We start from the raw sequence: 19355 nt of genomic DNA on the forward strand, positions 1-19355 counted from the left end.
GTGCAGGAGGAATGATGTGAAGTTTGTGGATTTATGGAATGAGTTTGATGGAAAGAAAGATTTATATGAAGTGGATGACTTGCATCTAAATGGATTTGGTGTCAGAGATGTGAGGAAGTGTTGTTCCGTGAGAGTTTGGAAGTACAAAATCGGGGAATGATGCAGATGAGTTTGGGTCCAGGGAACCTAGAAATTAGTAAGTGGGAGAGTGATCACATGATGCAAAATGTAGCACCCTAGGTTAATTTTAGTTGGCTAAGTAACACAAGGTGTAGGAAGGTTGTGGGATGAAGGGGATATTGCAGTTTATGTATACTGATGCAAGAAGCAGTATTTGAAGTAACATTAGGGAGTTTTGGGGATTGGTTAGCACAACTTGGTCAAAGGTTATAGGCATTAGAGGGACATGGTGGACTGAGGATGATATAGTCATGGGAATAGAATGCAAGGGATATGGTGTCCTCAGAAGGAACAGGATGGAGTGGGAGGGGAGGGGGGATTTGCTAATGATAGCAGGGGAAATTAAAACCAAAAAAGAGTAGTATATCAGAGATAAACAGGGAATTAGATAGCAGTTCATTTGAGACTATCTGGTGTAAGATAGAGGCCAACCAGGCTAAATATGTAATTGGCTGCTGTTATAATCCAGGAGATTACAGGAAAATATAGATGACATGCACTGGCAAATTAGCATGATGAGCACAGGCTGAGTAATTATTATAGGGGATTTAAACTATGGAGACAAAGATTGGGAGGAGGAATGGTCACAGGTAGGGAAGGAAATGGAATTTATACAGCTGCTGAGAGAGAATTACCTTAGGCAGCATGTAATGGAGAGGACACAAGGTTTGAGAGTGCTGGATCTGATCATAGTATCAAAGAACTATTAACACTAATCAATCTAGCTGTGCTGCCTCCACTGAGGTAAAGGGATCATGTAGTATTAACCTGGGAGGATGGCCAGACATATAAAATTTATCTGTTAAGAAAGGTATATGTGGAATTACAAAACAGATTATTATGACAAGCTGAGAAGTCGCCTTTTAGCAGTACCATGGCATAAGAATTTGGACGGAAGAGATGTTGATGCATTGGGAGGTGTTCAAGGGGTGTTTTGAAGAAAGTAGTATCTGAATGTATTCCTAGAGTCAAAAGGATAAATCAGGTAGGAGTGCTAGATGGATGAATATCTTAATTAAGCAGGAGCTGCACACAAAGAAAAGGCTGTGGAGGGTTTATAAAGAATGTGATCAGCATGCCCATGAGCAGTATAAGACACAGGCAAGAAGGATGGTAAGGAAGGCCAAAGCTAATTATGACAGAGAAAGCTAGCTGATGAGGCCAAAACAAACCCTATGGAATTCTTTCACTATCTGACAAGTGAAAGCAGGAATGACTGTGGGAGGATGACTTTAAAAAGTGCTGATGGTGGAAAGGTAACAGAACCAAACCAAATAGTTGAATTACTGAGTGAACATTTTGCATAGTGTACTATTTAGGTGGTGATGTTATTGTACCAGATGTGACATTTATTGATAAGAGAATAGAGGTTGAAGATATGGAGGTGCTTAAAATATTGCAGAACCTCAATAAGAACACAGCCATGGGATTACATAGCATATTGGCCTGTGTATTACGAGAATGTGCAAGGAAGCTGTTTAATTTAAACCTCAGTAGTGGAAAGAGGCAAAATAGTCCCATTGCATAAAGGTGACTAAGACAGAAGTAGCAAATTATGGTCCAATCAGCATCTTAGGAGTGGTGGTGGTTGAAGTATTGGAGAAATTGGTAAAAGATGGAATTCAGCACTGGGTGATAGGAATGTGATAGCATATAGGACATGGTTTTGTGAAGGGTAGGTCTTGCCTTAGTAATTTGCTTACTTTTTATAATCAAGTGACAGTGGAGTTGGATAAGGAAAATAGGTACTCTGTGATATTTTTTCTAAACTTAACAGAAGCATTTGACAAGATTCCACATAGAAGTGTATTGAATAAATTGGAGCAAATGGGGATGAAGAATCTGGTGATTTGTATTTAGAGGGTGGCTGATGTGCAGATATCAAAGATTAGTTTATGGAGAAGTTGAGTCCAGGAGAAGGCAAGTGACCATTGGTGTACCACTGGTCTCAGTACTTGGTCTTCTGTTGTTTAACTTATATATCAATGATATTGGAAATAACAAGAAATGTTCATTTTGCTCATGTTAAACTGGGAAGGGCAATGGTAAATGAAGGTGATGCAGAGATCCTGCTGGAAGACTACAACTAGCAGTATGAACAAAAGGTAAATCGCTGCCAGTTTAACATGGCCAAGTATATGGTGATGCACTTTGGAAAGAGATCAGTAGCTATGTACTATATGGATGAAACTGATGAGGGCAGGGACTCAGGTGCGATTGTGGACATGAAGGGGAAGTTTAGAGGGCAAATTGCAAATATAACCAAAACAATGCATCAGATTATGTGGTTGTTGAAGAACACACTAACAAGCAGGGATAGAGAGGTTATTTAGAGGTTAAGTCTTTAATAAGGCTACATCTGAACTTCAGGATTCCATGCTGATGAAGTTGTGGAGAGGATCCAGAGGTGAGTGACAAAGATTGTTGCAGGTCTGTGGAATCCCTATGAAAATAGATTGACAATTTGTAGGCTTCAAAAATTAGCTGATAGATGAAAAAGGGGGGAGATATGATAGAAGCATTTAAGCTATTAAAAAGGTTTTATAGGATTGATGCTGAAGACATTTTTGAGTACATGGCAAGAAGGGAGAGAACCAGGAGTCACCAATGGAAGTTGTGTAAGAGTGTGGTTTACAACTGTGGTAGGACTAGGTTGTTTGCTTGGAGGGTGATGAATGGGTGTAGTGGGTTGCCAGAGGTGGTTAGGACTTCATCTGTGAATGAGCTTAAGAAGTATGATAGGTATTGTGTGAATAAATTGACTCCCATGATGTGTCTTCTGACTCCATGGAGATAACTGTATTATAATAATAATGTTGTTATTACTAAGGGATGGGCAGGAGTTTCAGATATTGTATCATGTAAAAATTACTCGAGTTTTAATGTTGAAGTTTTTGATTTTAATAGGGACGATTACCAATTAAATGGATGGCTCCAGAAGCTCTCTTTGATAGTATCTACACTGCTCAGAGTGATGTGTATGTAAGACTTTTTCACCTTTTATTTGTAAATTTTTTGTGTTTTATGTAGAAATGAATGTGTATTATTTGAAATCTTTTGATCTTACAATATAAAGAATATAAGGCAACCTTTGATAGACAAAATCTTTCGTCATTGTCTATAAATGATTGCTGATCCATAGTTATGTTTTGTTTCTAGCTTTCCCTTGTACTTCCCTTCCCTGTTCTTCTTGCATGTACTTTGTTACTATCCTTGAAGAATATTTTCGAAGAGCTGTGAAAATGCAATGTGGTTTTAGACCAAAAGGTATTTTGTTTTGGTCACAGAGACATCTGGAATACAATATGGAGACTAGAAGCTTATAATTTCTATAGGTTGGCTGATTTGCAAAAAATTGTTTTACTTAAATTTAACACTAGCTAGGGCATCTAAGCAGCAGGCTAATTTAGAGTGGTGGTGGTTGTATCAAGCACAAGTGCAAATCCATATCCACCTGCACTATATCATTTATATTAATGTATTTCATTAAATAACTTAATTCACATTTAATTTTTACGTTTCTATCTGTCCATGGTGCTTTAGAGACATGTGAAAGCTTTAATTTGTGGATCAGATGAATTATTATTATTACTACTACTACATATTTTTACATATTATTACTACATTACTACATACATACATACGACAAAGTTAAAAGAAACATGTTATTTAACATATTAAAAGAAAGACAAATACCAAATAATATCCTAAAAGCTATCACAAGTATATATGAAAATAATCAAATACAAATAAGATTAAATCACGAGCTATCATATACAAGAGAGATAAACCAAGGGGTCCGACAGGAATGTCCCCTCTCAGCAACTCTTTTTAATATCTACTTAAATGAAATATTAATAAAATGGAGTAAAAATTTACATCAAGGAATTAAACTTTCTCCTACAGTGAACTTAAACACTCTCCTTTTTGCCAACAACCAAATAATAATTAAAAATTCTGAAGATAACTTACAGAAAGCTATTTTAAATCTAAATGAGATATCCAAATATTATGGTATGAAAATATCAACGGAAAAATCAAAAACTATGGCCTTTAAAGGACAAGATCCAGCAAGAACTAAAATAGTAATAGATAATAAGATCTTAGAACAGGTGAATTCATTTAACTACCTAGGATGTATGATCACATATGAAAAAGATATAAACTTAAAAATTGCAAAATATTTAAAAATAACAGGTGTAATTAATCCTCTATCCTCTAAATCCTCTATATTTAAACCAAACCTAGTTCAAAAACAAACCAGGCTAAAAGTATACAATACATTACCGGTCTTAATGTATGGAAGCGGAATCTGGACAATAAAACAAAAAGACAAACAAAGATTAACAACAGCAGAAATGAAGTTTATGAGAAAAACTGCAAAGTATACCCTATTTGATCACAAAAGAAATGAAGATATTATGAAAGAATTAAACCAAGAACCAGTAATAGAAAAAATTAAAATATAAACATAACTGGATGGAACACGTTCAAAGAACGAAAACAGAAAGATTACCAAAACAAGCCTTAAAGTACAAGCCATTAGGAAAAAGAAAACCAGGACGTCCTCTTAAACGATTCAACGATGACTTCTAAAGCCGGAACACGCCATGCTAGGCCTAAATCCTTGATACGTATGATGATGATGATGACTACTACATGACCTCCATTGGTCTGGCAAAATATCTAATCCTGCAAGGCACAGATCAAAGCTGGCAAGCAGAGCATCACAATAACTACTATATATATGCACCAACAAATGATGCGATCCAGGAAGAAAAGGATAATTTCTATAACATGCTACAAAGATGTATAGAAACAACAAATAAAAAAAAGATGTGCAACTTATAATTGGAGACTTTAATGCTAAGGTTGGAAATAATAATACTAATAAAGAAACTGTTATGGGAAAGTATGCAGAAGGAGAAATAAATGAAAATGGAAAGTTACTTATAGACTTTTGTATGTTCAACCAGCTTGTAATAGGAGGGAGTCTCTTCCAATATAAAAAAAAAAAAAACCTACATAAGTGGATATGGATAGCACCAGATAGAAAGACAAAGAACCAAGTAGACCATATACTTATAACGAGGAATTGGAGGAAATCACTCCTGGATGTCAGAGTTACAAGAGGAGCCAAGTCATATTCAGATCACTTTCTCTTAACAGCTACCATAACAATGAACAATAGGAAGAGGTTTAGAACTGAAAAACTCTAAAACAGAGATGAGAAATAAATTACAACAATTCTACAAGATAAATGGGATAAACTCAAAAAAGAGAAGGGGATAAAATAGAGGGAAAATGAACAAAGATTAAAGACATACTAATGAGCACATCAGAAAAAATATTGGGATTTCGAACTGATACAGACAAAGAATGGATATCAGAAAACACTAAATTAAAAATAGAGGAGAGAGATAGAATAAACGAGAAACTGTTATAGACTGGTGAACATGTTGAGCAAGACCCAGCAGAAAGATATACAGGAATTAACAAAGAAATAAAAAGAAGTGCAAAAAATGATAAAAGAAAATACATAGAGAATCTAGCACAAGAGACAGAGGATGCTGCATATATAAATGACACTAGAAAGTTGTATGATATAATAAGGAAATTAAGTGGAAAAAGAAATAAATGGATACTTCCCATATACAATAAAGAAGAAAAACTATTATTAAATGAAAAAGAACAGATGAATAGAAGAGTGGAATTCTTCTCGGAGAAATTTCAAGAAATGACTGGTGGTGATCAGAGCCTAGAATTAAATGAACAAAATGCATCATTAGATATAAATTTGAATGAAATAACAAAAAAAAAAGTAGGAATTACAAAAGTAATAACTTAAATCAAAACAAGTAAAGCACCGGGAGCAGACAATATACCAGTTGATATACTAAAAACAAATCCAAAACTTATAGCAGAGATATTATATCCCTTACTAAATGAGATATGGCAAAAAGAAGAGTGGCCTAAGAAATGGATTACTGGTTAAATTACCCAAAAAAAAGGGAACCTATTTGAATGCAAAAATTGGAGAGGTATAACATTGCTGAGTGTTATAAGTAAAATACTAGCAAGGATAATATTAGAAAGAATCAAAATAGAAAAACAACCAAGACGAACAGGCAGAATTTATAGCCAATAGATCGTGCACCGACCACACTGCTACTTTACAAATTATCATAGAACAATCATTGAAGTGGCAGGTAAGCTTATATTTCAATTGCATCAATTTTGAACAAGCATTTGACAGTATAAACAGATCTCATTTCATCTTCTTTTTCCCTCTTTTACCTTGCAGTGTCGAGGGTTTATTAATCATCAACCTCAAACCATTCACAGGATAAGGTGGTCAGCCCTACACCCTGGTGTATCCTATGTCAGCAACGTTGAGTTCTCCCGGCCAGTTTGCCTGCTTTGTGGGATGAAAATCCCCAGGATAAACTGGGGAAAAAACCCTACTGCCCACGCCCAAGACTGGCTAACTTTCCTATAGCTGAGGAAGATCCTTCAGCTCCTCACGTCACTGACTGGAATCAAACCTAGGACACTCCTTCCCCAGGCATATGGTTGCAAAGTGCACAGCCACTATGCTAACTGAATAGAAAAAAGGTTGGTCAATTGGTAGAGCCTCTGCTGCTAATGGCTCACGCAAAAAGTTAAGCAAGTTTGAGCGCGGTTAGTAGTTGGACAGGAATCAATCGTTCTTGGCACACTCTCCCTCGATGAGTCTTTGGACTTCCTGGAAGTGTCACATAATAACAAAATGTTAAGTATGAAAATACCTAGGCAATCATAAACAGATCTTCCCTATAGAAATTACTTAGACATTATGTACTCCCAGAAAAAATAATAAGAATAATTTTAAAAATGTATGAAGATTTTGAAATTAAAGTAATACATGGAAATAACCTCTCAGAGCCATTTAAAACAAAGACAAGGATGTATACTCTCCCCTGCTATGTTTTTAACTATCATAGACTGGGTGATGAGAAAAAGTATCTCATGGAAATACAGGATTACAATGGTTACTTCAAAACCGACTCCACAATCTAGATTTTGCAGATGATATCTGCTTACACTCACAAAAGCACTAATATATATAAAAAATAATAATAATAAAAAAATTTTTAAAAAAATAAAAAAACAGCCAAAAAAGTTGGTCTTAGGATAAATAAAAATAAAATAACATTAATGAAAATAAATGCAAAGCAAAATAAACAAATAACAGTAGAAGAAACACTGCTTAAAGAAGTAGAACAGTTCAATAGTATCAATAAAAGGAAGAACTACTGAAGATATAAATAGAAGGAAACAGCCGGCTTATTCAACTTTCAACCAACTTAGAAATATTTGTAAAAACAAGAACTTTTTTTTTTATAAAAACTCAAATGTAAAGGCAATACTAATGTATGGATCAGAAACATGGATGTTAAATGAAAAGATAGTTAAAAATGTCCAGGTCTTCCTAAACAAGTTAAGAATGATATTAGGAATATATTGGTCAAAACAAATATCAAATGAAGAACTATGGCAGAGAACAAACCAGAAACTCGTAACAGATACACGAAAGGAAATGGAGGTGGTTGGGGCATGTGTTCAGGAAAGACGATAAAATAATAGTAAAACAGGCTCTATCTAGATTTGAACCCACAGAGTAAAAGAATATGAGGAAGGCCAAGAGAAACATGGAAAAGAACAATACTGAAAGAAATAACAAATATTAATAAAAACTGGAACCAAATAAAAGCAGAAGCAAAACAGAGTATGGTGGAAAATGGTGGTGGGAAAACCTATGCTCCCAGGTAGAGTGAAGAGGGTTAAGAAGAGCTACAGTCCATTTCAAGCATTGGCCTCCTAGATTGATATGTTGCCTTTCAGTCCAAAATCCTTACTTCTCTATTTTGGACACTGCATTATGATGTTGGTGTCTTGATTAATGGTATCTGTCTATTTTGTTCTTGTTTTCCATTTGGCTTTTACTTACTGCTCTCCATGTTCTCTAAAGTTATTTATTTCATATGGGGGTTTTACCCCCTTTCCTCTCCCCATCCTAAGGGACGGGTTGAGTCTTCCTAATGAGGAACTAGTCATGTATTTTATGACTGTAGATCTGTGTGTGTGTTCATGGGGATGGTCTGCCTGCTCTGAAGGACAATAAACCTGAGTTTCCAGGGGTGAGAAAAACCCTCTACCTCTGTATTAGACCAGCTAACTCACCTTTAGTTGAAAGAGACCAGATAAAGGTGAGTGTACTGCTTCATCAATACCAACTGAGCTATGGAGGCTGTCTAAAGTTATGAAGGAGGTCAACAGTCAGCTTTGACACTGGGAGTACTGTAATTGAGATTCACAGTCACCTCTCCTCACATCACCTCTGAATACATGCTAAGTAAAGGTTTTGGGAAACCTTTGCAGTTGATATTTCCAAGACATTTGATAGGGTTTGGCATTGAAGGCTTCTCAGTAAATGACTACCATCTGTCTTTCTCCTTGTCTATTGCCAGTTTCCCCCCCCCCCATTGACCGTCATTCACTATGGGTAAGAGGAGTATTCTCTCTTCTCTTAGATCTCAAATCCAATCCATAGTTTTTACTGATAACTCCATTCATTCATACAACAAACTTTGCAGTGTCCAAGTTTCAAGATCATCCACATAAGTGTCCTAAACATTGATCTCCAGACCATTCTTCAACATGGCAGTACCAACTTAGTCACTTTCAATACTCCGAGAACACTTTTGTCTTTTTTATATAATTTATTACAAATATTATTGGTTTAGATATAGGATCCTAAAGAGTTGTTATACTCCTAAATAAATCCAGTACATTATCTACATAATAGGTTTAATGCTACTTTCCTTCTTAATGTGATCCATATTCATAGATGATGAATAAGACTGGAGATAGTGTATTTTTCCCTGCCTTACTTCTGATTTTACATCAAACCATCTTTCTGTGCCTCCTACATTTCAAACTACTGATGTTATTTATATTTTTTTCAGCACATATGGTGAAAGAGAAAGAAGGAAAGAAAGATTACTTTTTCTTTTTTAAAGAGAAAGAAGGAATCTGTTAATAAGTTTCTTGAAAAGCTGTCAGTTTTACTCATTTCAGAAAGCAATATGGATGGAATGTTCCAAAGAACAATGGTAGATGAATTCAAGGAAGAAGATGAGAAGTTCATTCAACATGTTTTGAGTTGAACTGTATATGGATGTTGATAAGTGGATGCTTTTGTTCTTACATGATTAAAGTGGAGGAATGGTGGTGGCCAGTTCTGTGGTGCAGTGCACATGGAATCATGAAAAAAACATAATGCAGAAACTGAGTGCCTATGAGAAAGTGAATGGAGAGAATCTGTGAGATGGATCACCTAATAGATAGGTGACTCTTTCATATACAATCAAGTGAAAACAGTCAGAAAGAAAACTGGTCACCCAGTCATAGATTTTGAGTGTACCCCAAATATGAGAGGAGTATTTTATAAGGTTGGTCTGATATGGTATATATAAGGTGTTAGGAGTTGAAGCTGAAAAATAATGTTGTTGAATTTTTATTTTTTTTAATTAATTTTTGAAGGAAAGGAGGCAGTGAATGTCACATTTATGCCAGGATAAGCTAAATGTGAAAGTGAATCCAAGAAGAGAAAACATCTTGGAAATTGAAACGCTATTAAAAAGTAAAAGGAGGGAGAATGGCAGGATCTTTCTTCCAGGTAGTAAGATGAGAGTTGCAACTGGATACAAATACATTAGATTACCTTCATCCAACTTGTCCACACTTCATTCCTTTTCTTTGAAGCTTTAAATGATTTGATTTTATTATTATTATTTGATACCTCCAGGACTGATAACCTGGAGGGAAAAAAAACAGAAAAATATTATTATTATTTGACACCTCCAGGACTGATAACCTGCAGGAAAAAAAAAACAGGGAAAAATATTATCAGTCCTTTTCTGGAATGAGTCCTTTTCTCAGAGAAAAGGTATGGAGAGTGCTGGCAATGATTTGAAAATATAGAGAGCTGTTAATATATAGGAGAAATAACATAAAGGATAGGAGGATATTCATATGATGATAGCTTCATAAGAAGACCTAGACACTAAACAATGGAGATATCAAGAGTGACCTTGGGTCTCCAGTCTTTCCATGTCCTATTGTCAAAAGGTGGGTAAGGTAGTGAGGACAGCTATTATACCATAAGAATAGCGGAATCTATATTGGTGATCACTAATTAACGGAATGGTCTCCATGTAGTGAAGAAGCTCATTGTTGATTACTTTTGAGGAGGAGAGTGGGATGATGTTCTGATGGCTAACTTATTTCTCTTTTTTTTTTTTTTTTTTTTTTTTTTTTTTTTTTTTTTTTTTTAAGAACAAGGTGAATGAAGGCCAACTTCTGTGCCATTGGGTAGATGCCACATGAATGACATCTTATATAGACAATACAGGATGAATGTTAATTTTCAAGCACAAATTTTTAGCATATATAGGATACCATATAGACCAGGAGACTTAATAACACAAGACTATTGAGTGTTTGATGATATCCTGATTAAAAAAAAAAAAAAAAAATGAGAGGGGGGGGCATGTCATCAGTGTTTGTGGAATAATAGTGGAGGTTTATCTTGGTCATCTAAACAAGAATTGACAATGGCGACATTGATACCAAGAGGTCTTCCTTATCTTATCTCTCTCTCTCTCTCATCCATCAGGATGAGAAAGAGGTGGAACAAGATAGGACAGTTTGTCTGATAAAAGGTCAGAAGGCTCAACCATTATTTGAATAGGAGGCAGACTTAGTACATCTGGTCATTACAAAGTCTGCTTTTTAGTTGTCCCAGGCCGCAGTGTAATTTGAGTGTGAAGCTGGAGATTTTAACTGGAGCCATTGAATGTATGTTGAATTTTTGTTTTACTGTTTTGACATATTCGCTGAACCTGAGCTCATATAAGAATTTGGATGGAGTGAGGAATAAAGGCATTCATTCATTCCATTAAAAATAATTTCTGTTGATTAAATTCAGGAGAGTGGAGACAAAAATCAGACCATAGAAAAGAAGCATTAGAAATTCCAGAGTGCATCCCACCTTAGTACCAGTATAGTTCTATAAGACACGAAGCCAAGTTTGGCTGGGAGAAGGATGATCTATAGAGATGAAACATGGACAAAGTGCCAAGTTCATAATCAGTTTCTAAAAGGAAATCTCTGCACTTTCCACCTTCGCAACTCAGGGGTTTCTCTTCCCTAAATACATTTGTCTTGCCCAGCAAACAACCTTTCTAAATATCTGCAACCTACGATGTGCAAATGCAACCCATCAGTTGTATATAGCTTCCTTTTATTACCATATGCACTCCAAGAATCCATGAATTCCAGACTTCTTATTACACATTCTCATCATCTCATTCTTCTTCTTCACCCATCTGTGTTAAGTCTAAGAGCCTGTCCTGCAATGCAACAGATTCCTTGTCAGTCCTGGCCACATGTCCACACCATCGTAGGTGTGCTTTCCTCATCTTCACTGGGATTGGGGCAACACCAAGAGTTTTCCAGATGTCATCATTTGTAATATGGTCTAGTCATATGTATACCAGTGCCCATCGGGAAATCTGCATCTCCATAACACGTAGTGCCTGTTTTATGCTGTTTTGTTACAGGCCAGCACTCTGCTCCGTAAAGTGCAACTGGTTGGATGACTGTTCAATAGATCTTGGATTTGAGATGCCACGGTATTTTCTCAGACAGGACTCCAGTGACCTGGTGCCATTTCAGCCAGGCAGCATTAATGCATATTCTAGCTTCCAGAAGGGTACTACTATCAGACGTTACACAGGATCCAAGGTACTGAATGTTAGAGGTCTTAGTAAGTTCAGTACCATTCACTAGAATTATGCCATCTGTTTGGGTGCCACATTCTAAATATTCCATTTTTGTCTGGTTAAGTTGCAAACTGAAGTCAAGTTGTGTTTTCTGCTGGCTGACCAGTAATTCACGTTCTGCTCTGGCCTTGTGGGCCAGCAGGACATTGTTGGTGTACAGTAGGGTCCATGGGCGAGCTTGTTGCAGGTCTGCAGTCACTGCGTCCATACACAGGATAAACAGAAGTGATGATAGGACAGATCCTTTGTGAATGCCTACTTGAATGACTTGGTGACACCAGCAGCACAGCAGATGAGGCTCTGAGAATCAGAGCAGACAACTATCTTGTTCTAATGAGAGAGAGCCCTGTGATTCTCTGTCACCAAGTCTCTCTCTCTCAAAATTGCTCTGGACACAGGTGAAAACATTTCAAACCAGATTGTGTTTCTTAACACAGTTCACTTTTCTCGATCGAATAGGACTTAATGTAGGACGCCAGTAGTTTGTATCCCTCTTAACCATAAACCACTGCAGAACTCGTTGAAACTGGTGTCGTGAACTTAGCTTTGATCCCTGACAAGTGGGGTACAGTTCTGTTCTCAGATGACTTTTGTTTTTGCCTACAAACAAATTTCAGATATTGTTTAATCTGGCAAGAACAGGAAATGTACCATCCCTTCAACATCAGGGATAGATACTCACAGTAGAAGCAGTGTTCTTGTTTGAGGTAGAATAATTATCAATGGCTGCATTCCTCTTCATGTTTATGATATGGATACCATAAATGCACAGAAGTACTCAGAACAGATCCTCAAAACTTTATATGGTGTGGTTTGCCCAGTTTTTTTTTTTTTTTTTTTTTTTTTTTTTGTGCATGACAATGTCACTCCATAGAGCTCAAGTGATGGCAGTGTCTCGAAACTGAACATGCTATAGGGGATCATATGCTGTATTGATATGTAACCATATTTTCGAGCATATTGTGTAGTGAAATCTGTAATGCGATTTTTGTAATCTTATATGCCCCATGTAAAGTCCCTTATACATGTCCAGTGTTTCTCACCGTCTCCTCATTACATTGTTATTCTGTTGTACCATACCAAATTTTGTCTATCTTTGCAAACTGCATTAGTTACGCTTTGCTGAGCAGTGTATGTTACTGCAGTGTCTTCATGTGGATGATAGACCTTTTCAAAGTGGTCACTCGATATCTCAGTTATGTTGACTGTTTCTGTTACCATCAGCACTCATTAAAATTATCCTTCCATAGTCAATCTCAATTAACTTGTCGAAAGAACTGTTTAGGATTTTCTTTAGCTGCTTGGCTAATTTCTCATGATTTGATTTTTCCTACCTTACCATGCCAGTCATCTTTCTTACTTGTGCCTTTTATTGCTCATGGACTTGCTGATCACCTATCTTCGTACATACGATCCATAGTATTACGGATGATACTATAAACCAGTATTTAGACTGACATAGACAGATCTGGTCGAGATGAAGAAGTGGTGAAGATCAAGTGGTTGCTCCTTATGAGGAGAGATTGAAGGTGTGCAGTCGACAGGTGAATAAGTGGGAACATGATAGAAGCATATAAGATATTAAACAAAAGAATAAATAATCATGCCCAAGAATTAATAATAATAATAATTTACTTGCCAGTCTTGCTTTTCTTCCACAAATCTTTCAATAATGAATAAATTTCGCATGGTGATTAAGCCGAGAAAAATCTTCCCTAACAAAATCAGCCACCATCCATACAGTACTCTAATATGGTTTATAAAATATCTAAACCAAACTAAGACAAACTAAATCTAATACAAATTATTAGTTAATATTAGTTTTTTTTTAATAAAAAAAAATTGCAATAGTAATAAAATAGGCTTGTTTTTTTGGAGCACTCTGAACAACTCTCTTCTTTCACATACACAACACCACCTTGAAGTCTCCTGTCATATCAAGAATTCGATTGACAATAATTTAAGAATATTCAACATATGAAAGATTGTTTTATTTTAAGTTTTAAAAATGGACATTATTTAGCATACTGTTTGCAAAACTGATTTAAAACCTAATTTTTATTATTTTAACATTAGATTATGTTTACAAAAGCGTACTTTACAAAGATGCTAAACGCATACATGTTGCCATGATTTTACTGCACTGTTACTGAGATACAATTTTACATCATGCATGTGCCCACACACACACACACACACACACACACACAACAAATTTTCACACCAGAATTTAAATCTGCAGTATAGGTGATGTTTTAACTGGCGACCAATATACCTATTTTTAATATTCAACAGTAATTCACTTTGTTCATCTAGATGGTGGTATAATTAGCAGTCAGATAATAATGATTTACTATGCCATTGTAATAACATTTCTGATGCAAGTTAATTTGCATAACATACACAAACTGCAAGAAAGTTCTTTGTCAAATTCTTGCTAAGTTGAGTAACAGTGATCTGTTTTAATTTCTGTTAACCATTCTATTATTTGAACTAATGAACATTAATTGTCTGTTAGGTGGTCATTTGGTATATTGATGTGGGAAATAATGACTCTTGGAGGTTCTCCATATCCATCTGTGCCACTGGAAAAGTTGTTTCAGTTATTAAAAGATGGACATCGTATGGAAAAGCCACAATACTGCTCACTTGAATTGTAAGTTTGTACTCCAAAAGAAAATATTCATTCAATTTTTTACTATTTTACTTTGAAGTAAACATTTTGTTTGCATTAATTCAACTTGTTCATGTAATACACAGATATTGTTTATATTTTTGGATACACCTCTACTAGAAGCATTTGTATCAAATATAATGTTCCTCACAGAGGGTACAGATCTTAACTGTTACAAGCCATCAAGCTGTCTGACAAAAAAAAAAAAAAAACAATGGCATAGATTCAACTAACTACAAAAAATTCACTCATTATAGTAAATTGACAAAAAAAAAAAAAAGGCTTGGTCAGTGATGAATAGCAGCAATGCTGTTTTTAAAGGAAATTTGCCTATAACAAGCTATTCCTTTGGTCTATAAGTTTACTATAGAAAGAACTGACTAAACTTTCTGCTATGACTTTCAGCAGACAGGTCTATTGCACATTCAAAACAAACAACACATGCATATCAGTTGAGCAGACCTGTTAAATCTCATTTTATGCACCATTAATATACATTCTGAAATTAAGCGTGATGGGCCTTATTGAATACTAAGGCAATTTATATACAAGTAGCCTGCTTACTCCATATACTACTTGTATATGGAGATACTCCATATGTAAAATCTTGTTTGCTTGGGTAAAGGATGAAAACAAGAATATAACTTTATTATCTAGTATAATGTGTGTGTTAAATCTCAACGTGAAGAATATTTTCGGTTCTTTTCAACCACTTAAGTTAGCAGTTCAAAGGGGGCAGATTTTTTTTCAGATACACCTGCTGCTGAATACATGCAACTATAAGTGCATGCATACAACTTGTCTTCAGATTTAGCTGAATTCTAAATGTCCTGTATATGCAGCAAGGAAATGGTATATTTTATTCTTTTACCATGATTCAGCAGAGCTGCAGTGCAGCTACGTTTGAGAGCTGCAGCAGTTGGCTAATATCAAATGCTATTTATAATATGCTTGTTTTCCAGTATGTAAGGGAAAGAGAAAAGCTTACTTCTTATTCTTTTCTCTATTGAATAAACAGTTATGAAGATTATTATTCAGGCCTCCATGGAATCAAAAGACTCATCGTGAGAGGTCCTTCCTAAGAAACAGTCTATTAAGACTCATTGAGGGGAGGTCCTTCCTAAGAAACAGTATATTAAGACTCATTGAGGGGGGAGGCCCCCCCCCCCCCTAAGAAACACAGTCTATCATACCACTCCTTAAACTCATTGACCGTTCTCACCATTCCATCAGACAGTGCATTCCATGGTTCAACCACCCTCAATGAAAAGAAACCATTCCTCATCCTCTTGTAAATGGTTTCCTTTCATAACTTCCAGGAATGGCCTCTTGTCATGACTCCTTCCTGCTGTTCAACCAAGTGAAAGAACTCCCCAGTGTCAACCCTGTAACTTAAAAGTCTCAATCATATCACCTCTCCTTCTATCCACCAAATTCTGCAGTCCACATTCCCTCAGCCGATCCTCATAACTAACATGGTACAGTCCTGAAACCATCTTTGTTATCTACCTTTGTACCCTTTCCACAGTTAATTTATCCCCTTCAAATCCTGGGGACCAAATCTGAGAACAATAGTCTAAGTGTGGTATGATCAGAGACTTATACAACGGAATGATAACCCTTTTATTTCTGCAGGTCAGTGCCCTTCTCATTATTGCAGCCATCCTCTGTGTTACTTTCACCATCTTTGCAATATGTGCCCTAAATTTCAGGTTTCTATCAATCATCAACCCCAGATCTCTTGTCTCCCCTACTTCCTCCAGTACAACTCCTCCCATAGAGTACGCAGCTTTTTCCCATTGATGTTTCCCAAACCTCAAGACCTTACATTTTGCTGCATTAAACTGACACCCCCATTCATTTGCCGATCTACCTAGCTTATTCAAATCCTCTTGCAGGACTACCACATCTGTACTATTACTAATAATCCTTCCCAACTTCACATCATCTGCAAATAACTGAATATTCCCTTGCAATTTACTGACAATGTCATTGATATAAAGGTTAAACAATATAGGTTCCAGTACTGACCCCTGTAGGACCCCACTTGTAACTCTCTGATACCTATCGAACAGATAATCCTGAATCCAGTTGACCAATCTGACATCCAGACCCATGTGCTACAACTTGAATATCAGCTTATCATGTGGCACCCTGTCAAATGCTTTCGCTAAGTCTAAGAAAATGGCAGTATATGCCTTTCCCTCATCTAATGCTCTTTTAACTTTATTATAAAAGGCTAGCATATTGCTAAAACAAGAGCACCCCTTCACAAATCCATGTTCACCGTTACAGATAACACCACCATCATCTGCCCAATGCTGTATATGGCCCCTCACTACTTTCTTCAAGATCATAACTACTGATGACATGCAAACTGGCCTATAATTAGACACTTCCAGTCTGCTACCACCCTTATGCAATGGTGCTATCTTACCTTCCATTCCATTCCATGGGCACCTTTCCTGCAGCCAGACTTTCATTGAAATGCCAGGTCAAAGGCACTGTCAGCTCCCTTGCACATTCTCTCAAAACTCGTGGTGAAATACCATCCAGTCCCATAGCTTTACCAACATCCATAGTACTCAGTATTTGAAACACACTCTCCTCCTGTACCTCTAAACCTCGAACTTGCCCTATCCCTCTAGTATTAAAACTGACTCCTCCAGGATGAAATACTCCATTAAAGTGTTCATTGAGCAATTCCACTATGTCCTCTGCATCAGTCACTCTATTTTCATGTTTATCCTGCAATATCATTTTTCCACAGTCATTTCTCCTCCTACTGGCCACATAGCTAAAAAATTCCCTAGGATTTTCTTTGGATCTTAGGCCGAATCTCCTCTCATATTAGTCACTCTTCTGGCCTGTGTCTTATATTCTTCATGCATCTTCTCTTCACCCGTCTCCTTATATCTCTTCCATAACCAATTTTTCACATGCAATTCCTGCTTACCATTGCTGCTAACAAATATTCTCTCACAATTTCCCACGCACTAATGATATCCCGGCCCTCCATGAAACTTCCCCAAGTTGACATCTTAGGCTATTATAATCGCCTGCCTTATAATTCCACATACATGCCTGTCTCTTTGATACTCCTGCATGTCTCTTCATTTTCCAAGTCAAAACCATATGGTCACTCTCTCCAACTGGTGGGAGAGAGGTCATCTCAGTTATTATCAACTCTTCTGATGCTATAACCAAATCCAAAACTCTTGAGCCTCTTGTTCCCTCTGTTACATGTTGCCTAAGACATTTGTCCCTCATGAATTCTAGAAATTCCATTCCCTTATTGCTACTTCCATCTTCCCCTCCCCAATTTATACTACTGCAGTTAAAATCTCCCATAACAATCATTCTTCTTGCACTTGCCAAACTTAGCTGTCTAAACATCTCCTGGTCCCCATCCTCCGTGCTCCTGGATCTGTAGCAACACCCCACTAAATATCCCGTCTTGCCCACCTCTACCTCATACATGCTTTCAAAATCATTAGAGTCACTGCCTTCCAAAACCTCCACTCTTAGAGGACATAGGTCGTCACTTATCATAAGCAGTACTCCACCACTATGCTTTCCCTTCTTATTCTGTCAAAAAGTGCTGTATCCAGCGACTGTTATTCCTGTTATTATATCCTCTTCTGTCAACCACGTCTCAGTGATCCTAATAATTTTTGGCAAGGCTGATGCTATCTGCGCCACCAATTCCTCTCCCTTATTCTGGATACTCCTGGTATTAGTATAAAGCATATAAATGCTGTTGTTTTTATATCCAGCATTATCCCCTCTAGACTCCACTGGGCTCAGTGTTACCTGATGTCGTCCCCCTTCTCTGAAGTACCCATTCCCACAAGAGGCCACCCCTGCCACCATCCTCCCTGGGACACACTGACTCATTCAAAACAGCAATCTCTCCAGATTCCTACGTCCTTCCTCATTCAAATGTAAGCGGTCTCTCGCATACAATTCCTCTCTGTCCTCAAATGCACTCCAAGCATCCACATATTCCAGTCCTCTCTTGTCACACGTTCTAGCTATTATGTCATTCAATATTACCGCTCTTCTGCTCAGCTCATCATTATCATACCTAGGCAACACACACGCTATCTTTCCTCTCTCTCTCTCTCTGTCTTTTTCCGTACAGCCTCAAGTAAAAATCTCATATCCCTTGCTGCCCGACTTACATTACCACTCAAGTCATTTGTTCCTACCTTCACAATCATCTCATCCACCCTTTCACCTCTCTTAATTGCCATAGCCACTCTTTCTATCATTCATCCTGGCAAACACTCCTCATGCATCCTATCTTGAACACCACAGATCATTGAGTCCCCATACATTATACCTCTTACCATTCCCTTTCTCCTATTGTTTCCATTCTCTCCTCTTCTTTCATTCCCATACATTTCTCTCATCCCCTCTCCTTTACTTCTCCTATTCTTTCTTTTAGCATTCCTATACCTTTCTCTCATTGCCTTTCTCCTTCTGTTTCCATTTTCTCCTCTTCTAGCACTCCCATACCTCTCTAGATGGAGACACCTTACTATATTATGTATTATAATATATTAAAAATGTATTCTTTTTTGGCCACTAGATTGCCGTAACATGTGTAG

At 36.8% G+C, this 19355-nt stretch overlaps 1 protein-coding gene across 2 annotated transcripts in view; it reads left to right on the forward strand.

Annotated features, from left to right (window-relative positions):
- LOC150108773 (fibroblast growth factor receptor 1-like) overlaps positions 1-19355 on the forward strand; it is a 560046-nt gene that overhangs the window by 478117 nt on the left and 62574 nt on the right. For both annotated transcript variants that reach the window (XM_090410064.1, XM_090410055.1), the window contains exons 15-16: positions 3088-3158; positions 14587-14724. In XM_090410064.1, coding sequence (XP_090266190.1) covers positions 3088-3158; positions 14587-14724 — 209 coding nt within the window. The remainder of the gene's footprint in view (positions 1-3087; positions 3159-14586; positions 14725-19355) is intronic.

The sequence above is a fragment of the Typopeltis vanoorti genome, chromosome 2 (assembly GCF_054136105.1).
Source record: "Typopeltis vanoorti isolate ZY-2024b chromosome 2, IOZ_Tvanoo_1.0, whole genome shotgun sequence".
Taxonomy (NCBI): Eukaryota; Metazoa; Arthropoda; class Arachnida; order Uropygi; family Thelyphonidae; genus Typopeltis; species Typopeltis vanoorti.